General features: G+C 36.8%; 1 protein-coding gene across 1 annotated transcript in view; it reads right to left on the bottom strand.

Moving 5' to 3' along the window:
• LOC150099114 (V-type proton ATPase 116 kDa subunit a 1-like) overlaps positions 1-15904 on the bottom strand; it is a 586531-nt gene that overhangs the window by 402331 nt on the left and 168296 nt on the right. Inside the window, exon 6 of the mRNA XM_090404569.1 lies at positions 2305-2431. Coding sequence (XP_090260695.1) covers positions 2305-2431 — 127 coding nt within the window. The remainder of the gene's footprint in view (positions 1-2304; positions 2432-15904) is intronic.

Genomic DNA, 15904 nt, shown 5'->3' with positions numbered 1-15904 from the left:
ATGGCAACTATCTCACATCAGATAGCCTCTGATGTACTTCCTAACTTTTGTTTGTAAGCAACAAGAGTGGTACTATAGGTTGATCAACATATAGTACATTAGTGTACTGGATGGTCGATAAGAAACACATTCACATTTGATATGAAAAGCTGTGGGTTGTATGCCTTGGGAAACAGATGGTGGAAGACTGTTCCAGAGGACAGTTACATTTGCCTATGTATTCTCTAAGAGCACAAACTGACTTATTCACCAGGAACATTCAATATGCTTTCTTCTTTTCCTTCACTGCCTCTTTAACTTCATGTGTCCACCATGGAGTTATGATTTTTCTCTCCTTGCAGACAACTTCACCATATGCCTCTCTGGCTGAATCAATCAATGTTTTGTTCAGGGCTTGCCACTGAATTTTCAAAGTTTGGTTCCTGTTCCCAAACTCTTTTTTCATTTTTTCTTGAATAATGGTTGTGTAGTTTAGTCTGCAGATTACATCTAAGAGCTGCTCAACTTTTATTCGCTTTAAAATTTTCTCACATGGTCATCATTTAAATATAAATTCCGCTCTCCAGCCAAATGGCTGCAGATGCGAATCCCATCATGGGCATGGATGTTTGTGATTGTCTGTGAAAATGCTAGTTGTGGTAGTGGGCAGTAGATGGCATTGGTGTAGTTGGGTTCGTTGTAGTGAGTGGATTTGAGTGGTGGAGACAGCTGCAGGTACCCTCCCTCGATGACTCTGTGGAGGTGTTACATAAATAGAATAAATAGTGATCACTTCCAATTTCAAATCCTCTGTACACACTAGTGTCCTGAACCAGTGAGAAAACATCACTATTAACAATAACATAGTCAGTGAGACTTTTCTTTTTCCTTGCCTCTTCTCTCCATGTGAATTTGTGCACATTTTTAGGTTGGAACTTTGTGTTAGTAATAAACAGTCCGTGGCCTGAGCAGAAATCCAACGGGTATTTGCTATTATTATTAGCTTTGCTCTTTTCTCCAAATTTTCCCAAAATATTTTTGTATGTCTGACAATCATTTCCTACTCTGCTATTTAGATCCCCAACAAGGACCAACCTTTCCTTTTTTATTGTGTCAGTTGCTTTTTCTAAAGCCTCAAAAAATTCCTCCACTTCTATTAGTAGAATCTTCTGTGGGCACAAATAAGTCTGTGGGCACAAATAAGTCTCATCATCCAGTTCCTCGTTCAAGAAGATTGGCCTCATATTTAGTGTTTAATACTATAGCTACTGCATCTTTTCTTTGATACAATATAAATATAAATACAAAATGCTATATGAATATAGCATTTTGTATTTATTGCTTAGAAAGATCTCACCAGTTTCAGTCACCCCATTATGTCAATCTAGTACTTGTCCAATTCCTCAACTAGCTCCATTTCTTTGCCATTCAGGTTTCTTATGTTGATAGTTATTATTTGCTCTTTGTTATGTTTCATATGTCAATGTTCATGGCACCACAGAGGTCCGAGGCAAAACCAAGAAAAATAGGATCATACCATCACACAGCCACCTCCATCGAATTTCATAGTTGAGGTTAGGCACTCTGGTAAGAGATATTCACCAGGCATCTGCCATGACCACACCTGTTCACATGCTTGGCAGAGAGGGTAGTAGGATTTGTTACTCCATAACGCAGCTTTCCAAGCTTCCATGTTCCACTGTACATGCTCTTTGCACCACTGAAGACAACTCTGCATGTTCGTTTGGGTAATGTAGGGGTGTGCATATTGCAGTCCTACCATGGAAACCAATGTGGTGAGTTGAATGTTTGTAAAGATTCATGTTCCAGTTGATGTCTGAAACTCCACATTCAACGTGTCAGCCAACAAATGACAGTTTTTACATATTATCCTTCATAGCACCTACAGTCATGTTCGGTAAGTATGATAGTCATCCACTGCAGTTAGCACTTGCACTCGACTCCCTTCACTTCTATCTTAATATGGTATCACTGATTGTTGACCTGACATGGTGCAATTTGTCAACTATTTGCTGAACAGATAGGTCTGCAATGTGGCAGGCCCATTACAATGCCTCTTTGAAATTCCTCGGTTCCCTTCTCGCAGCCATTTCACCTGGACACAGTTGACTGACTTGGGTGCATCATATTCCTCCAATTTATAAAGTTACAAACACACGATATTACATGGGACGATGCATTTTGCTCATGGGGATGTCTGTTGACTTCTATCCAAACAGTATGTATGTGTGTGTATATATATAATCGCAAAACATTAATTTATCAATTTTTAAAAATCTATACATTGATTATGAAATATCTTACTGTTATGGGATCTTCTAGTGGTTTGTCCATTTCGGCCAATTTTAAGAACACATTTCCTTTGCACACTCTCCACAGCATACGTTCGAAGGAAGGAAGACGTTCTCTCAATATTACACCAGTCACAAAACTAAATTGCAAAGGAAATATGTTTATATAATAAATAATATAATATTTTAGTAATAAAAGCAAATGTCGAATGAGTAGTTTTATTAAATTTTGTTGACCTGGACTGAGGGGAGGGGGAGAAGAAAGAAATTTTTTGAAATTTGTATCATTTTGTGCATGATACAATAAAATAAAATGAAGAATTTGCTTTTTATATTAACCACCCACACAAGAGAGGTTACAAAACCTAGAACGCAATAGTGCAATATGTGTGACCCACAAAGAGGAAGAAATAAGAAATCTGTTAACATGTTTCTTTCGCATACAGTGTCCTGAATAATCATTGGGGGTAAATAGCATGGAGAATGCTGTTCCAAAGAAAAAGAATTGTTATAAGAATTTTAAGATGCTTGTGGCTGAACCATGTATGTTGGCTAAACAGCAGCTGCAGTGTTCATACCTGTTTAGAAGAAAGCGGAGGAATACTGATGGGCAGTTTAGTAGGACTGCACCCATGAAAATAACCATAAAAAGACAATGCAGAAACATAATGCCTATGAGAAATCAAGTGGGGGGAGAGTGGCTGTAAGATGAATCATCTATCAGGAATTTTTACAGCACCACAACTTCTAAAGTGAAAACAGTATTAAAATGTTGAACAGATTGGGATTTATAGTTTCTTTTGCAGTTTTTTGAACAAAAGAGATCATTTTTTTGGGGGGGAAATTAAGCAATGTTATTGTGCCAGGATAAGCTAGCTGTTAAAGTCAGCCAAAATGAGGGAAAACTGACCTTGAAGGGAGTATATTATCAAAAGAAAGGGACTGAAATAAGATCTTTCTTCTGAGAAATAACAGATATGTTTTGGTAGCAATGAGAAATTCACTAGATTTTGTTTAAATCATGTGAAAATGGTGAGATCAGTGGTTAAGACAATGGTCATGGAAGTTCTAGAAAATTAAATCATTTGAAAACTACAATCTTTTTTTTGAATGAAGAAGAAAAATGAAGGATAGTGTCATCAGTAAAACTATGGGTAGGGTTTGAGGTTAGTGGGAGAAGGTCATTAACCACAGAAATATCCTATCAATGAAATATATCAACCATTTTGTTTTGCATCCATCCATCCATATTATTTCAATGGTATCTATGTACAAATGACACTTCATATACATGATTTGATTCATGTATATATATATATATATATATATATATATATATATGTGTGTGTGTGTGTGTGTGTGTGTGTGTGTGTGTTACGTCATTGTTTTCTTAAATATTTTACCTCTATTGTTCTCCTTGTGTCTACTGAGATCTGGCTTCTAAACTGACTTTCTGGTGCCGTTTCTCTCTTCGAGCCCTGACGAAATTTATTTGTATTCTGCGCCAGTCAGAACTCTAGGATAGAAACTCTTATCCGAAGAAACGTTCCCAAAATTCAAGTAATACCTTATATAGATTAAATAGTTAGGTAGATTAAGTTCTCAGTATACAATCATGGTCTTGACAATCTTAAATTCCCTTTTTCCTCTAAACATAGGTATTTATTTTACCACTCACAAAAATAAAGATATTTTCGTGAGTGGTAAAATTCAATCTCTTACTCAGACAAACTCAGGTATACATTGGAAAACACATTTATTATTTATCTAAGAACATTGCAATTTAAACAACACATATAATCAAGCAAATCAAGGTTAATACTAAAATACAAGTAAAGCAGGGTAATAATAATCAAACAGACAGGCTATTCAAACACACTCATGAGAATCCTATGTTCATCTGTATCACAAACATGGATGTCGGTATTAAACTAGGTTACTGCTACTAACAACCCATACACATTAAACTTGGTCTAGACAACTTACGAACATAGACTACCAGTCCAATTTGATTAACATAATACAGGAAACTGTCTCAAAAATCTCTCTCTCTTCTTTTCTAAACTTTGTCCATTTTACACCTTCGTCACTAATAGATAACACATAAAAGGGAAGATTTGTATATTATCACCTTGTTAGATGTTTTCTCGATCCTTCAGTCTGTTCTTTGTTATAGACTGTCCCTCTGTATGATGGATTGCTGCCACATGAGAGTCACATGCTCGTCCCGAATTTGTCACTTGTTTCTTCTGGGCTTACGAACTTTTCGCGTCGCCGCTTCTAACACGATTCACCTTCAAAGGAATCCTTTGCTGCTTTCTCATCAGTTAGATCCACACCGATGGTCTAAAACTCGAACACTACCATTATCTCATGCTATATTTTCTTCGATTTGCATCACTCAGCAACGGAAAACACGTTGCCGCTTTGCCGTCTTCACACATCTTGTCAGGTATCAGGCATGCTGATCCGCTCAGGAACTTCGAGCAGGAGAGCCAAGGAGAGGGCACACGTGACCAGGGAACACCACAGGAACCAGGAGAAAAACGTAAAAAGAAGCAAAAAGAAAAGCCCCTCTCAATGATATGAATTCCGTTTTTAAACCCCATTATACCACCCTCTTTCCACACTCCAAACTTGTCTACGACGCTCTCCCATTTGCTGTCTCCAAGTGACGTCATCTCCTTGCTGTATGAGCATTGCTTTTTTCGGGGAACGCGAATTTCTTGCGCCTTCCAAGAATGCCTACTCATCGCTCATTATGTCATCTTTGGTGGTCAAACTGCAACCTTTGAACTTTTGTTTGCATGATGATACACGACTTTATACATGGCATATTTTAACAATAATTTTTTTGACAAATTAAGATTCCATCTATATTAGACAATAACTTTAAACATAGTACAATTTAATATTTATTTCCTCCTTCGATTTCATTTTAATTTAAGATTCAACCTCTTCTTTTATATTTTAATTCCCTTTTAAACAAAGTTAATATCTGCATCTTCACATATTATGTCTGTTTTGCCAAGAGTACAAGTGTGCTTTTGCTTGATATTGTTCTCTTGGATTATTAATGATATTGTTAAATCTTGAATGGAGCAGTTCTATTCTTGATAGAGCCATTCGTTCAAGATCTAACATATGTATGATACACACATCAAGCTGGTATGGTTTAACATATAGGAGGAATAGTGTGGCAAATCTGATGAATAAACCATCATATCAGCAATGAACCATGCCACAGGAAAGCACAATCTGATCACAAATGCAAAGGGAGATCAAAGGAGTTTTTCAAGGCATACCAAACTTGAAAATCTCAAGATTTACCATAGGACTTGCTCGTAACTTTTTTCATGGCTGATAGGTTCACATACTAAGATCATAATTCTTTTCGTTTTACAGCTAAATCATGAACAGTATTCTTGTGAGTATAATGATAATCCTTCCGTACATTTATTCTTCTTGACATCCATTGAGAACAAGCATCTGAGCAAGGAAAATTCTGAACTAACCTGCATAGAGACATCATAAGGTTATAATTTCCTTTTCCCTGATATAGCATCAAATTAAACTTACAATATTCTGAGCTTTACTAGCTGATTTAATAATGATTGCTAAACTTCAATTCCATGTCATTCAGAAAGTCCAAATCCTAAAGCCTGTCCATTCAACTAACATTCATGGATGCATGGATCTGACAGGGGGGGGGGGGGGAGATCATTTTGGAAGCAATAACATGGTGGCATCGAAAAGGATAAGTTTTGATATAAATTATTAGGGTATGTGTTTTAAATTTACAAGTAGTTTTGTCTGATTAGATCATGCTGAATTGGAATAGTTTACATTTTGAGATTTTTGTTTAGATTATTTTTTGGATATCTTGTCAGTGTGTTTCTACTATGTTGCAATAATGTTAGCAGTCATATGTCTATTTACCGATACATTATCAGACAGGACTAACTACATTTCAATTACACCATGAAATGTAGTTATTAAATGCTACAAGAATGTCCTTTCATGCCAGCATATACTACAAGATTTTGTGGCATGCAGTGCTTGTGGCATGTCTAAATCCTGGAGTTAGGAATTTGGCAGGTAAGAGGTTGTTGTAAAATGTTGTAATAGAGTGCATGTTGTAAAATGTAGGAAATGGAAAGAGTTTGGAGACAGATATCAGCATCAATTCAAATGGCTAAGTAATGGTGTGTCAGGGTCTAAACAGCAATATAAACAATGTGTAACACCACCTAAAGTCATCTAAACCAGAATTACTATAACGAACAGAAACCCAGCTGGCAACCTCAACAACCACTAGACAACCACAAATTACACCATTCCTTTGACAAGAGTGGCACTTGTGCATTCATCAGAACAAGCATCCCATATCACAGAACTTCGTATCCTTCCCATTTGATTTGTTTAGACACAAAATTTCCTTCCCAAACTAACCTGTCATTTTTATTTGCTGTTTCGATCACTCTCCAAACTCTGACAACCACTCTGACATCAACTATTTCATCTCTGACAGGAATGTTCTACCTAATAGTAAGGTGGAACACACCTTCCCAGGGGAATGTCCACAACTCAAAGTGGCTTCCCTTCCCTTCTCCAGTTTCACTAACTAAGCAGGCAGAGATGCCAAGGTATTTGCCATTAGCAACGACTGTTAACTCCCTACCAGAATAACTGACAACATACTTGATTTCTTGACATACTTACCATCCAAATATACTGTGGATGTCAGTTCTCATTTTAGTTCCTCATAAGTCTCCTTTGCTATGGAACAATCTTCACTGAACAGTTCTCAGTCTTGTGTCCTTTGAGACTATAAGCATGCCAAATGAGATGATCTCTGTGACTTCTACTACTCATTCCCATGGTCAGACTAGTGCTTCAATTCTCTCAATCCAAATACCTGCTTAGAATGAAAATCTTCATCCCTCATTCCACTAAACATCCCAGGCTATTATCCAAGCCTTGGTTCTCGAAAATGTTTATCAACCCAGCAAGCAAAAAAACTTGGCATACCATGAATGACTAGAGACAAACTCCAGCTGCTCACTTTGCCTATATAACAGCTCACAAAAGCTGTAAAAGAACAATCACCAAATCCAAATCATCAGATTTTGAAAGAGCCAAAGGCAGCAAACACTCCTCCTCCTGTCCAAATAGCAGTCATGCTTTCTGGTCGCTTGGAAAGACCAATGGGCACAAATTTTGTCCACCCATTCCCTTTGCTCTCACATCTAGATGGTATCACAGCCATCTCACCCTTCCTAAGAACTGCTTGCTACATGTCATCCATAGTCTACTGCCACAGAAAGAAATCCAAGGAATCCTTAATGACCTGAATACATACAGGGCATCTGATCCTGATGGTATCCCCACTACTATGCTAAAAACATGCATCCCAGAACTAACACTTATCCTATATCACCTATTCAACCTATCCTATTCAACTGGCATCTATCCCTACAGAACTGGCATCTGTCCCTACAGCCCTTTCTAAAGAACAATGATAAAAATCAGCCAACAAAAACTATCATCCAATTGCTCTCACTTCTATTCTTTCTAAAACTATAGAGAATCTCATCAATTGCCAACTTCTGCATCACCTAGATGCAGATAAATCGCAGAGCGATTTTTGGTCGATCTCTTGTGGATTCCTCCTTACTTACAAATTTAATTAAAACTGAAAACATAATATTTTTATTTATAATTATTCTGTATTATTTTTAATTCGCTTTAAGCGTATTGCTATTTTTTATTTATTTTTCGTTAAAATTGTCAAATCAGTAATTTTCTTAATAAGTCCGGGTAAATGAATTACTTTGGATCAGTGGAATTCAAACAGCGAACCGAGTGAATAAGATTATAAGCAAAGTGTAAAAACTCGATTGTAGCTTAAATATTAAATATTCCAAAGCACATTACATCGATTTTTTACTTAGGTTAAGTCCCATGTGAATATTGTAAAAAAATAAACTTTGTTTGTCTCGGTATAGTTTGTATTAGATGTTTTTGTAAATAACTCTTTTGAAGCTAACTGTATATACTGCTTTAATAAGAATATGTTAGAGTGTTAAAAAACAAAGGCAATGTTTTTTGTCGAAGAAGCTGTACATGGCAGCATTAGAAAGATTGTTATTGAAACTTGCATGTAATGAGAAAGGCTTGCAGACTCTAGGTGTAAACATCTCTGAAGTCAGTCAGAAAGAGTTCAAACAACTTTCCGATGGCCGGGCAACTTACAATTAAAAGAAAGCGGAGGAGAACAAAAAGCATGCCGAACTTGAAACTTAAGATGAAAGATTCATGCCGATTCTTTGGGGATTGCCAAACTTCATGCGAGGTCTCAGAGGAGGCCTAATAAAAAGGAACTGAAGCAAGCAGAAGGGGTCCCGGTTCCAGAATTGCTATCAGAGAGGAGGCCGCCCGGTCCAGAGTTGCCGTCAGAGAGACTGCCCAGATCCACATTGCTTGAGAGAGGAGTTTCTTGCTTCCAGAAAGGAGCTTCTCAGTTCAAGACGTCGCTAGAGAGAGACTACTTCTAGGCCGCAGACAAGTTTTCAAATTGCCGAAAGAAAGAGTTCCAATTGTCGGAGAAAAGTTTCCAGGCCATTAATGTCAGACATTCACCAGTGTGTTGCGCTTTCATTACAATTTGATGAATCAAACTACTTCACTGATATTGCTCAGTTAATGGTATTTATTTGCATGGTATTTCAAGATTATTCAAGTAAAGAAGAACTTTTGAAAATTATACCATTATTGGAAAGGACTAGGGGAGAAGACATTTTTTCAGCATTTGATGAATTTGTGAAACAACACAAACTTCCACTTTTTAAACTTGTGTCCATTACTACTGATGGTGCTCCTGCAATGATAGGTAATAAATCAGGATAACACATTATGGAAAATGAATATTTTCCATAATTTGTTTTTATATTATGGAAAATACCAAGAATAGCGATCAGAACTTTACCACCTTTGCTGCGAGTTGCCCGGTATTGTACTACGTACTAGGACTACTTGCATTAGCTCACAATAGTAATCGCCAATACTTTTATAGTTTACTATATTCAGCATGAAACTCTCTGATTTCAATCTTTGAGTTTCTTATTCGGTTTTAAAACAATGTGAGATTTAATATCCCCTTAATTTAAAAAAAAAAACGATATCCCGATATAACCAAATATCCAGATTTTTTAACGTACCACTGTATTATTCACCAATAAGTACTGTGTAGTAAAAGATTAAACACAAAAGATGTTTTGGATATTATATTTAAAATTGTAAATTCTGTTTGAGGAAAAGCCCTGCAACGGCGGTTATTTAAATTACAGGCAGATGATGACAGAGAACTTCTGTTGTACAATAATGTTCGCTGGCTCAGCAGAAGTCAATTTTTAGAAAGCTTTCTTGTATTAATTAACGATATAAAAAATTTTCTTGATGAAAAAGGAGATATTTATCCACAATTGAGTGATAAAAGATGGTTGTTACACTTATCATTTTTAGTAGAATTCTGTACGAAATTAAGCAATTTAAATTTAGAGTTACAAGGTAGAGATAAAAATTTAATTGACATGTTAAGTTCAATAAAAACTTTCCAAACAATACTTACTTTTATTAAAGAAAAATATAAATTACCACGAATTTAGACATATCCCATATTTATTAAAATTTGTTGAAGAAAATCGAGAAATGCTTCACTATGATTTAAAAGAATTTATTCATGAAACAGAATTAGTTGAGGAAGAAATAAATTCAAGATTTAAAATTTTAATAAAACTGAAATGATTGTATCTTTTATCAATAATCCATTTCAAGAAAACTTGAACATCACAGAAATTTCCAATAAAATTAGTGGGCTGTTTGATATAAACCAAGCTGAAGTAGAACTTGATATAATAAACATTCAGAATAGTTTACATTTAAAATAAATCAATAAACAATGAAGTCATTTGGAAGTATGCACATGAAAAATTCCCAATATTAACTGATATTGCGCAAAAAATTCTGTCGTGTTTCGGATCAACATACTTCGGATCGACGACATCTCACTGATTTCAAGAAACTAAGTGCATCAAAGAAAGCTCAACAATCTCACCAACAATGTTTCGATCAGCTAGTGATCTGTATACCAATTATTACAGACTTTTCAGATAACAAAATAAATATTATTAATAATAGTAAATCAAAAGTTTGTTAAATACTTGATCATCATTATCAATATTTAACATAAAGCTATACTTATTTCTGTGTTATGAATATTGTAAAATTAAATCTGTGGTTTGTACTTTCAGTGTACTAGTTTTCCTTTCCCAACTTTCTTTTAGTGTTGAACAGTGATCAGCATTCATTTTAGAAATTATGGACTTTACAACCATTATAGATAACTCTTTTAATTTCCTGACGTTTCGATCTTCATATTAAGATCATCATCTGGAGCATATACAAATATACAGGGCAAGCTAAGTTACATTACACACAGTAAGCAAAAGAAACAATGATTTGATCACCGGTTATTCTACTGGCATGACCTCTAGTGAAAAAAGAAAAAAAAAATACAAATTACCGTATTTGCCGGCATATAAGACGCACCCCTCCGTTTTTTTGTACACATTTTAAAGGAAAAAACTTCATCACTGAATATTATAATGAATTTACAGTATTTTAAAAATAAAGAAATAAGTAGGTCTACTTTCAACAAATACCTAATCTATCCAGGAAAGAGTACCTACCTTTTAATCCTCCTCGTCAAAATCCACAAATTCAACTCCAGAGCTAAATGACTTGAAACCTCTTTTAAATCAGAATCTGAGTCCTCATACAACACATTGTCCTCTGCACCATCCAGTGCATTACTAATGCCACACTTCTTAAATGATTTAACCACTGTCTCAGTTTTCACAGCATCCCATGAAGCTTTGACCCACTCACAAACTTGAGAAATGCTAGGCCTCTTCCTTCTTCCTGGTGGCGTAACCTCAAAATCTGAAGACTGCATCCAGCTGTTTCACTTCTCCTTCATAAATCCCTTAAATGGTTTATTATTACAGACATCTAAACATTGAAGCTAACTAGTTAGACCTCCTGGAATTACAGCAAACTGAGTTTTCAATTCCTTGAGTTTATTTTTTACCATCTTCTGTTCTGTGAGAACGAAACTGACCTCATACTAGCAGGGCAGGCTTCTTCAACAGTCCACTAGGGTGCCTAGACAAATTTTATCTATCCATTATTAAAACACTTAAGAAATAGAACAACGTAGTTAAGGATATAAATTAAATTAAACTTTAATAAATATTTTCCGATATTTCAGCAACGTCACGTTGCCATTTTCTAAAGGAACTTACAAAAAAGTTACGTGCACGTAGGCACTACAACACAGAAACTGGGAATGAAGAGATGAAGCTATTGTTCTCCTAACAGTCCTGATGGTGCCCTCTAGCAGGCTAAGTAGGTGTTCTTGGCCGTTGCACTGAAGGTCTGCAGATGTAGGCCTCCCAAATTTGGGGCAGTCGCATACAACCAAATTTGTTGAGGTTTGGAGAATTTCTTAGGGCTGAGGCTGATTCCATAAAGTCTTTCAAATTTGTATTTGCTACGGTGTATCACTGTAGCTTTCTTCCACCGTATTCTGTGGTGTGTATCCAGAGCATGGTCTGCAAGCCCAGAATGACTGTATTTGTGAAAACGGATGTAGTCCTTGTGTTCCGAAATTCTGATATTCGCTGTCCTGCCTGTTTGGCCAAAGTAAGACAGTTTACAACTGCAAGGGACCTGGTAAACACCAGGTAGGTCTAGGGGAAGTGGTTGGTCTTTAGTGGAGCGGATAAGGGATGCCAATTTTCTGTAAGGTTTGTAACAGGAGGTCAGGTCATGTTTTTTTAAGATTTTGGTAATCTTTTCCGAGGTGCCTCAGATGTAGGGAATGGTGATGGATTTAGAGTAATTCTTGTTGTGGGGGGGGGGGGATCTGTGGTTTGTAGGTTCTAATATTTTTTGGATTTTTTTGGGGGGGGGGGGTAGCCATTGGCTGAGAAAGTGTTGAGGATGTGATTTAGTTCAGTGTTTAGGGCCAAGTCGTTTGAACAGATTAGTTTAGCCCTGTTGTATAGTGTTTTCACTACTACATATTGTTGTTGGGGGGGGGGGGGGATTGTTGGTGAATGTATCTGCGTGTATGGGTGGGTTTTCTGTAAACTGAAAAAAACAAGGATCCATTAGGCTGGTGGGTGACTAGTGTGTCTAGGAAAGGGGAGGCTATTGTTTTCCTCTTTTTCCAGAGTGAATTTAATTCTGGGGTGTTGGTTGTTTAAGTGTGTTAAGAAGGAGAGAAGTGTTTCAGAGCCATGTGGCCAAACAGCGAACACATCATCAATGTAGCGAAGCCATATGGTTGGTTTTTGTGGGGCAGAGGCTAAGGCTTTTTCTCCAAAGGTCTCCATAAAGAAATTGGCCAAGGGTGGGGAGAGTGGTGAACCCATGGCTGTCCCCTCTATTTGTTTGTAGAATTTTCCCTGCCAAACGAAATAGCCTGCGTTCATTGTGAACTGAAATAAGGCTGAGATATCGGGAGAAAATTTAGCTTGGATTAGCTCTAAAGTTTCCTTGAGTGGGACATTTGTAAATAAAGAGGACACATCAAAGCTGACCATTATGTCACTATGTTGGAGTGTAAGGTTTTCTATGCTGGCTTTGAAATGGGCTGAGTTTTTTATGTGTGATGGTGTGTTGCCAGTAGAGTGTGTGAGCTCTTTGGCCAAATGTTTAGCTAATTTGTATGTGGGGGAATCAATGCCGCCATCCACTATGGGACGTAATGGCACATTTTCTTTGTGTATTTTTGGGAGTCCGTAAATACGGGGGGGGGGGGTATAGAGTTAAACGGCTTTAATCTGTTGGTAACTTCTACAGGCCAAGAAGTGACTCTCTTAAGGAGTCTGTGAAGTTTTGCATTTGGCATTAGTATTTGCATTTTGCATTTGCATTTGGCATTAGTAATGCACTGGATGGTACAGAGGACAATGTGTTGTATGAGGACTCAGATTCTGATTTAGAAGAGGTTTCAAGTCATTTACTAAAGTCATTTACTGAACTAAATCACATCCTCAACACTTTCTCAGCCAATGGCTACCCCCCCAAAAAAATCCAAAAAATATTAGAACCTACAAACCACAGATTCCCCCCCCCACACACACAACAAGGATTACTCTAAATCCATCACCATTCCCTACATCCGAGGCACCTCGGAAAAGATTACCAAAATCTTAAAAAAACATGACCTGACCTCCTGTTACAAACCTTACAGAAAATTGGCATCCCTTATCCGCTCCACTAAAGACCAACCACTTCCCCTAGACCTACCTGGTGTTTACCATGTCCCTTGCAGTTGTAAACTGTCTTACTTTGGCCAAACAGGCAGGACAGCGAAGATCAGAATTTCGGAACACAAGGACTACATCCGTTTTCACAAATAGTCATTCTGGGCTTGCGGACCATGCTCTGGATACACGCCACAGAATACGGTGGAAGAAAGCTACAGTGATACACCGTAGCAAATACAAATTTGAAAGACTCTTTATGGAATCAGCCTCAGCCCTAAGAAATTCTCCAAACCTCAACAAATTTGGTTGTATGCGACTGCCCCAAATTTGGGAGGCCTACATCTGCAGACCTTCAGTCCAACGGCCAAGAACACCTACTTAGCCCGCTAGAGGGCACCATCAGGACTGTTAGGAGAACAATAGCTTCATTCCCAGTTTCTGTGTTGTAGTGCCTACGTGCAAGTAACTTTTTTGTAAGTTCCTTTAGAAAATGGCAACGTGACGTTACCGAAATATCGGAAAATATTTATTAAAGTTTAATTTAATTTATATCTTTAACTACGTTGTTCTATTCCTTAAGTGTTTTAATAATGCATAACCAACGTATAAGCCTGTCTACGAGAATTTATCTATCCATAACTTCATTCCTCCTCTATCCATCCAGCCTTTTGATCCACTGAACTCTACGTAACCGGAATGCTCTCACACACACCACAAGGAAGCAAAAACGAAATCATGTAACTCGGAACAGAGAAAATTTCCAGAAATGAAAGTAATAAAAAACTGCGTATCGGCATATAAGACGCACCCCATTTTTCAGACCTATTTTCAAAGAAAAAAGTGCGTCTTATATGCCGGCAAATACGATGAATTATTTAGAAACTACATCAAGCTAAATTCCATTTAAGATAACATGAGCAAGCATTCTTTCTTATAGATAGTTTTCTTTCAGTAACAATGATGTCCTATTTTTAACATTACAAGTGTTATTTTTGATTTAGGATTCTGGATTATCTACAGTCCTGTTTATAGTTAACTCTTAGAGAGAAAGGTTCCATGGGTCGAATATGTGCCTTCCATATGCTGGGGATTTTTAGACCATCATTATTGTTCAGATTGGGGTGGTTGATAATAATCTCACAGGCTTCCTGAAACTTGCATTCATACCATGTGTTTGGTGTGATGTAAACAACTAGTGCTTTTCCAGTCAATTCTATGTAAGGCGTTCAGGGCATGAAGCTTGCCTTTCTGATCATGCCCTGAACACCTTACATAGAATTGACTGGAAAAACACCAGTTGTTTACATCACACCAAAATATGGTATGTATGAATGCAAATTTCAGGAAGCCTGTGAGATTATTATCAACCACCCCAATCTGAACAATAATGATTGCGGTGGTTGATAATAATCCCAAGCTTATGGAAGCCACATATTCGACCCACGGAACCTTCCTCTCTAATAGTTAACTAAAAACAGGACTGTAGATAATCCAGAATCCTAAATCAAAAATGACAATTGTAATGTTAAAAATAGGACATTATTGTTACCGAAAGAAAACTATCTATAAGAAAGAATGTTTGCTCATATTATCTTAAATAGAATTTAGCTTGATGTAGTTTCTAAATAATTAATTAATTTGCATTTTTTTTTTTTTCACTAGAGGTCATGCCAATAGAATAACCGGTGATCAAATCTTTGTTTCTTTAGCTTACTGTATGTAATGTAACTCAGCTTGTCCAGTATATTTGTATATGCTCCAGATGATGATGTTAATATGAAGATCGAAATGTCGAGAAATTAAGAGTTATTTATAACACGGTTGTAAAGTCCATAATTTCTAAAATGAATTCCTTTCCCAACTCATTACCTCATTTCCACTATTTTACATTAAGATATGCACTGAACAAAAGAGTCAGTATTTAAAAATGGTTATTTTAACAAGTGGTACAATTTATAGAAATGGGTTTAAAAGGGAAAAAGGTTGGGAACCTAGAGTCCTACCAACTATCAGTGACCAGCAATATGGATTCCACCACTCTTCATCTACTGCTGAACTTCTATCCTTCACTATTCACCTCTGGATTAAAGCCATTGAAAAATTCAGGAAACTCACATAGTTGCTCTCAAAAGAATTTGATCAGGTTTGGCACACAGGAACCTACTTAGCAAACTGAAATTCTATGGTCTGCCTTCCACTCTCTGTAACAGGATCACCAACTTTCTCACTGGATGTCCATTACAAGTTATAGTACATGGTTTCCTCTCCTAAGAT

The sequence above is a fragment of the Typopeltis vanoorti genome, chromosome 15 (assembly GCF_054136105.1).
Source record: "Typopeltis vanoorti isolate ZY-2024b chromosome 15, IOZ_Tvanoo_1.0, whole genome shotgun sequence".
NCBI classification, from domain to species: Eukaryota; Metazoa; Arthropoda; class Arachnida; order Uropygi; family Thelyphonidae; genus Typopeltis; species Typopeltis vanoorti.
This window is presented reverse-complemented; position numbering and strand designations above follow the sequence as displayed.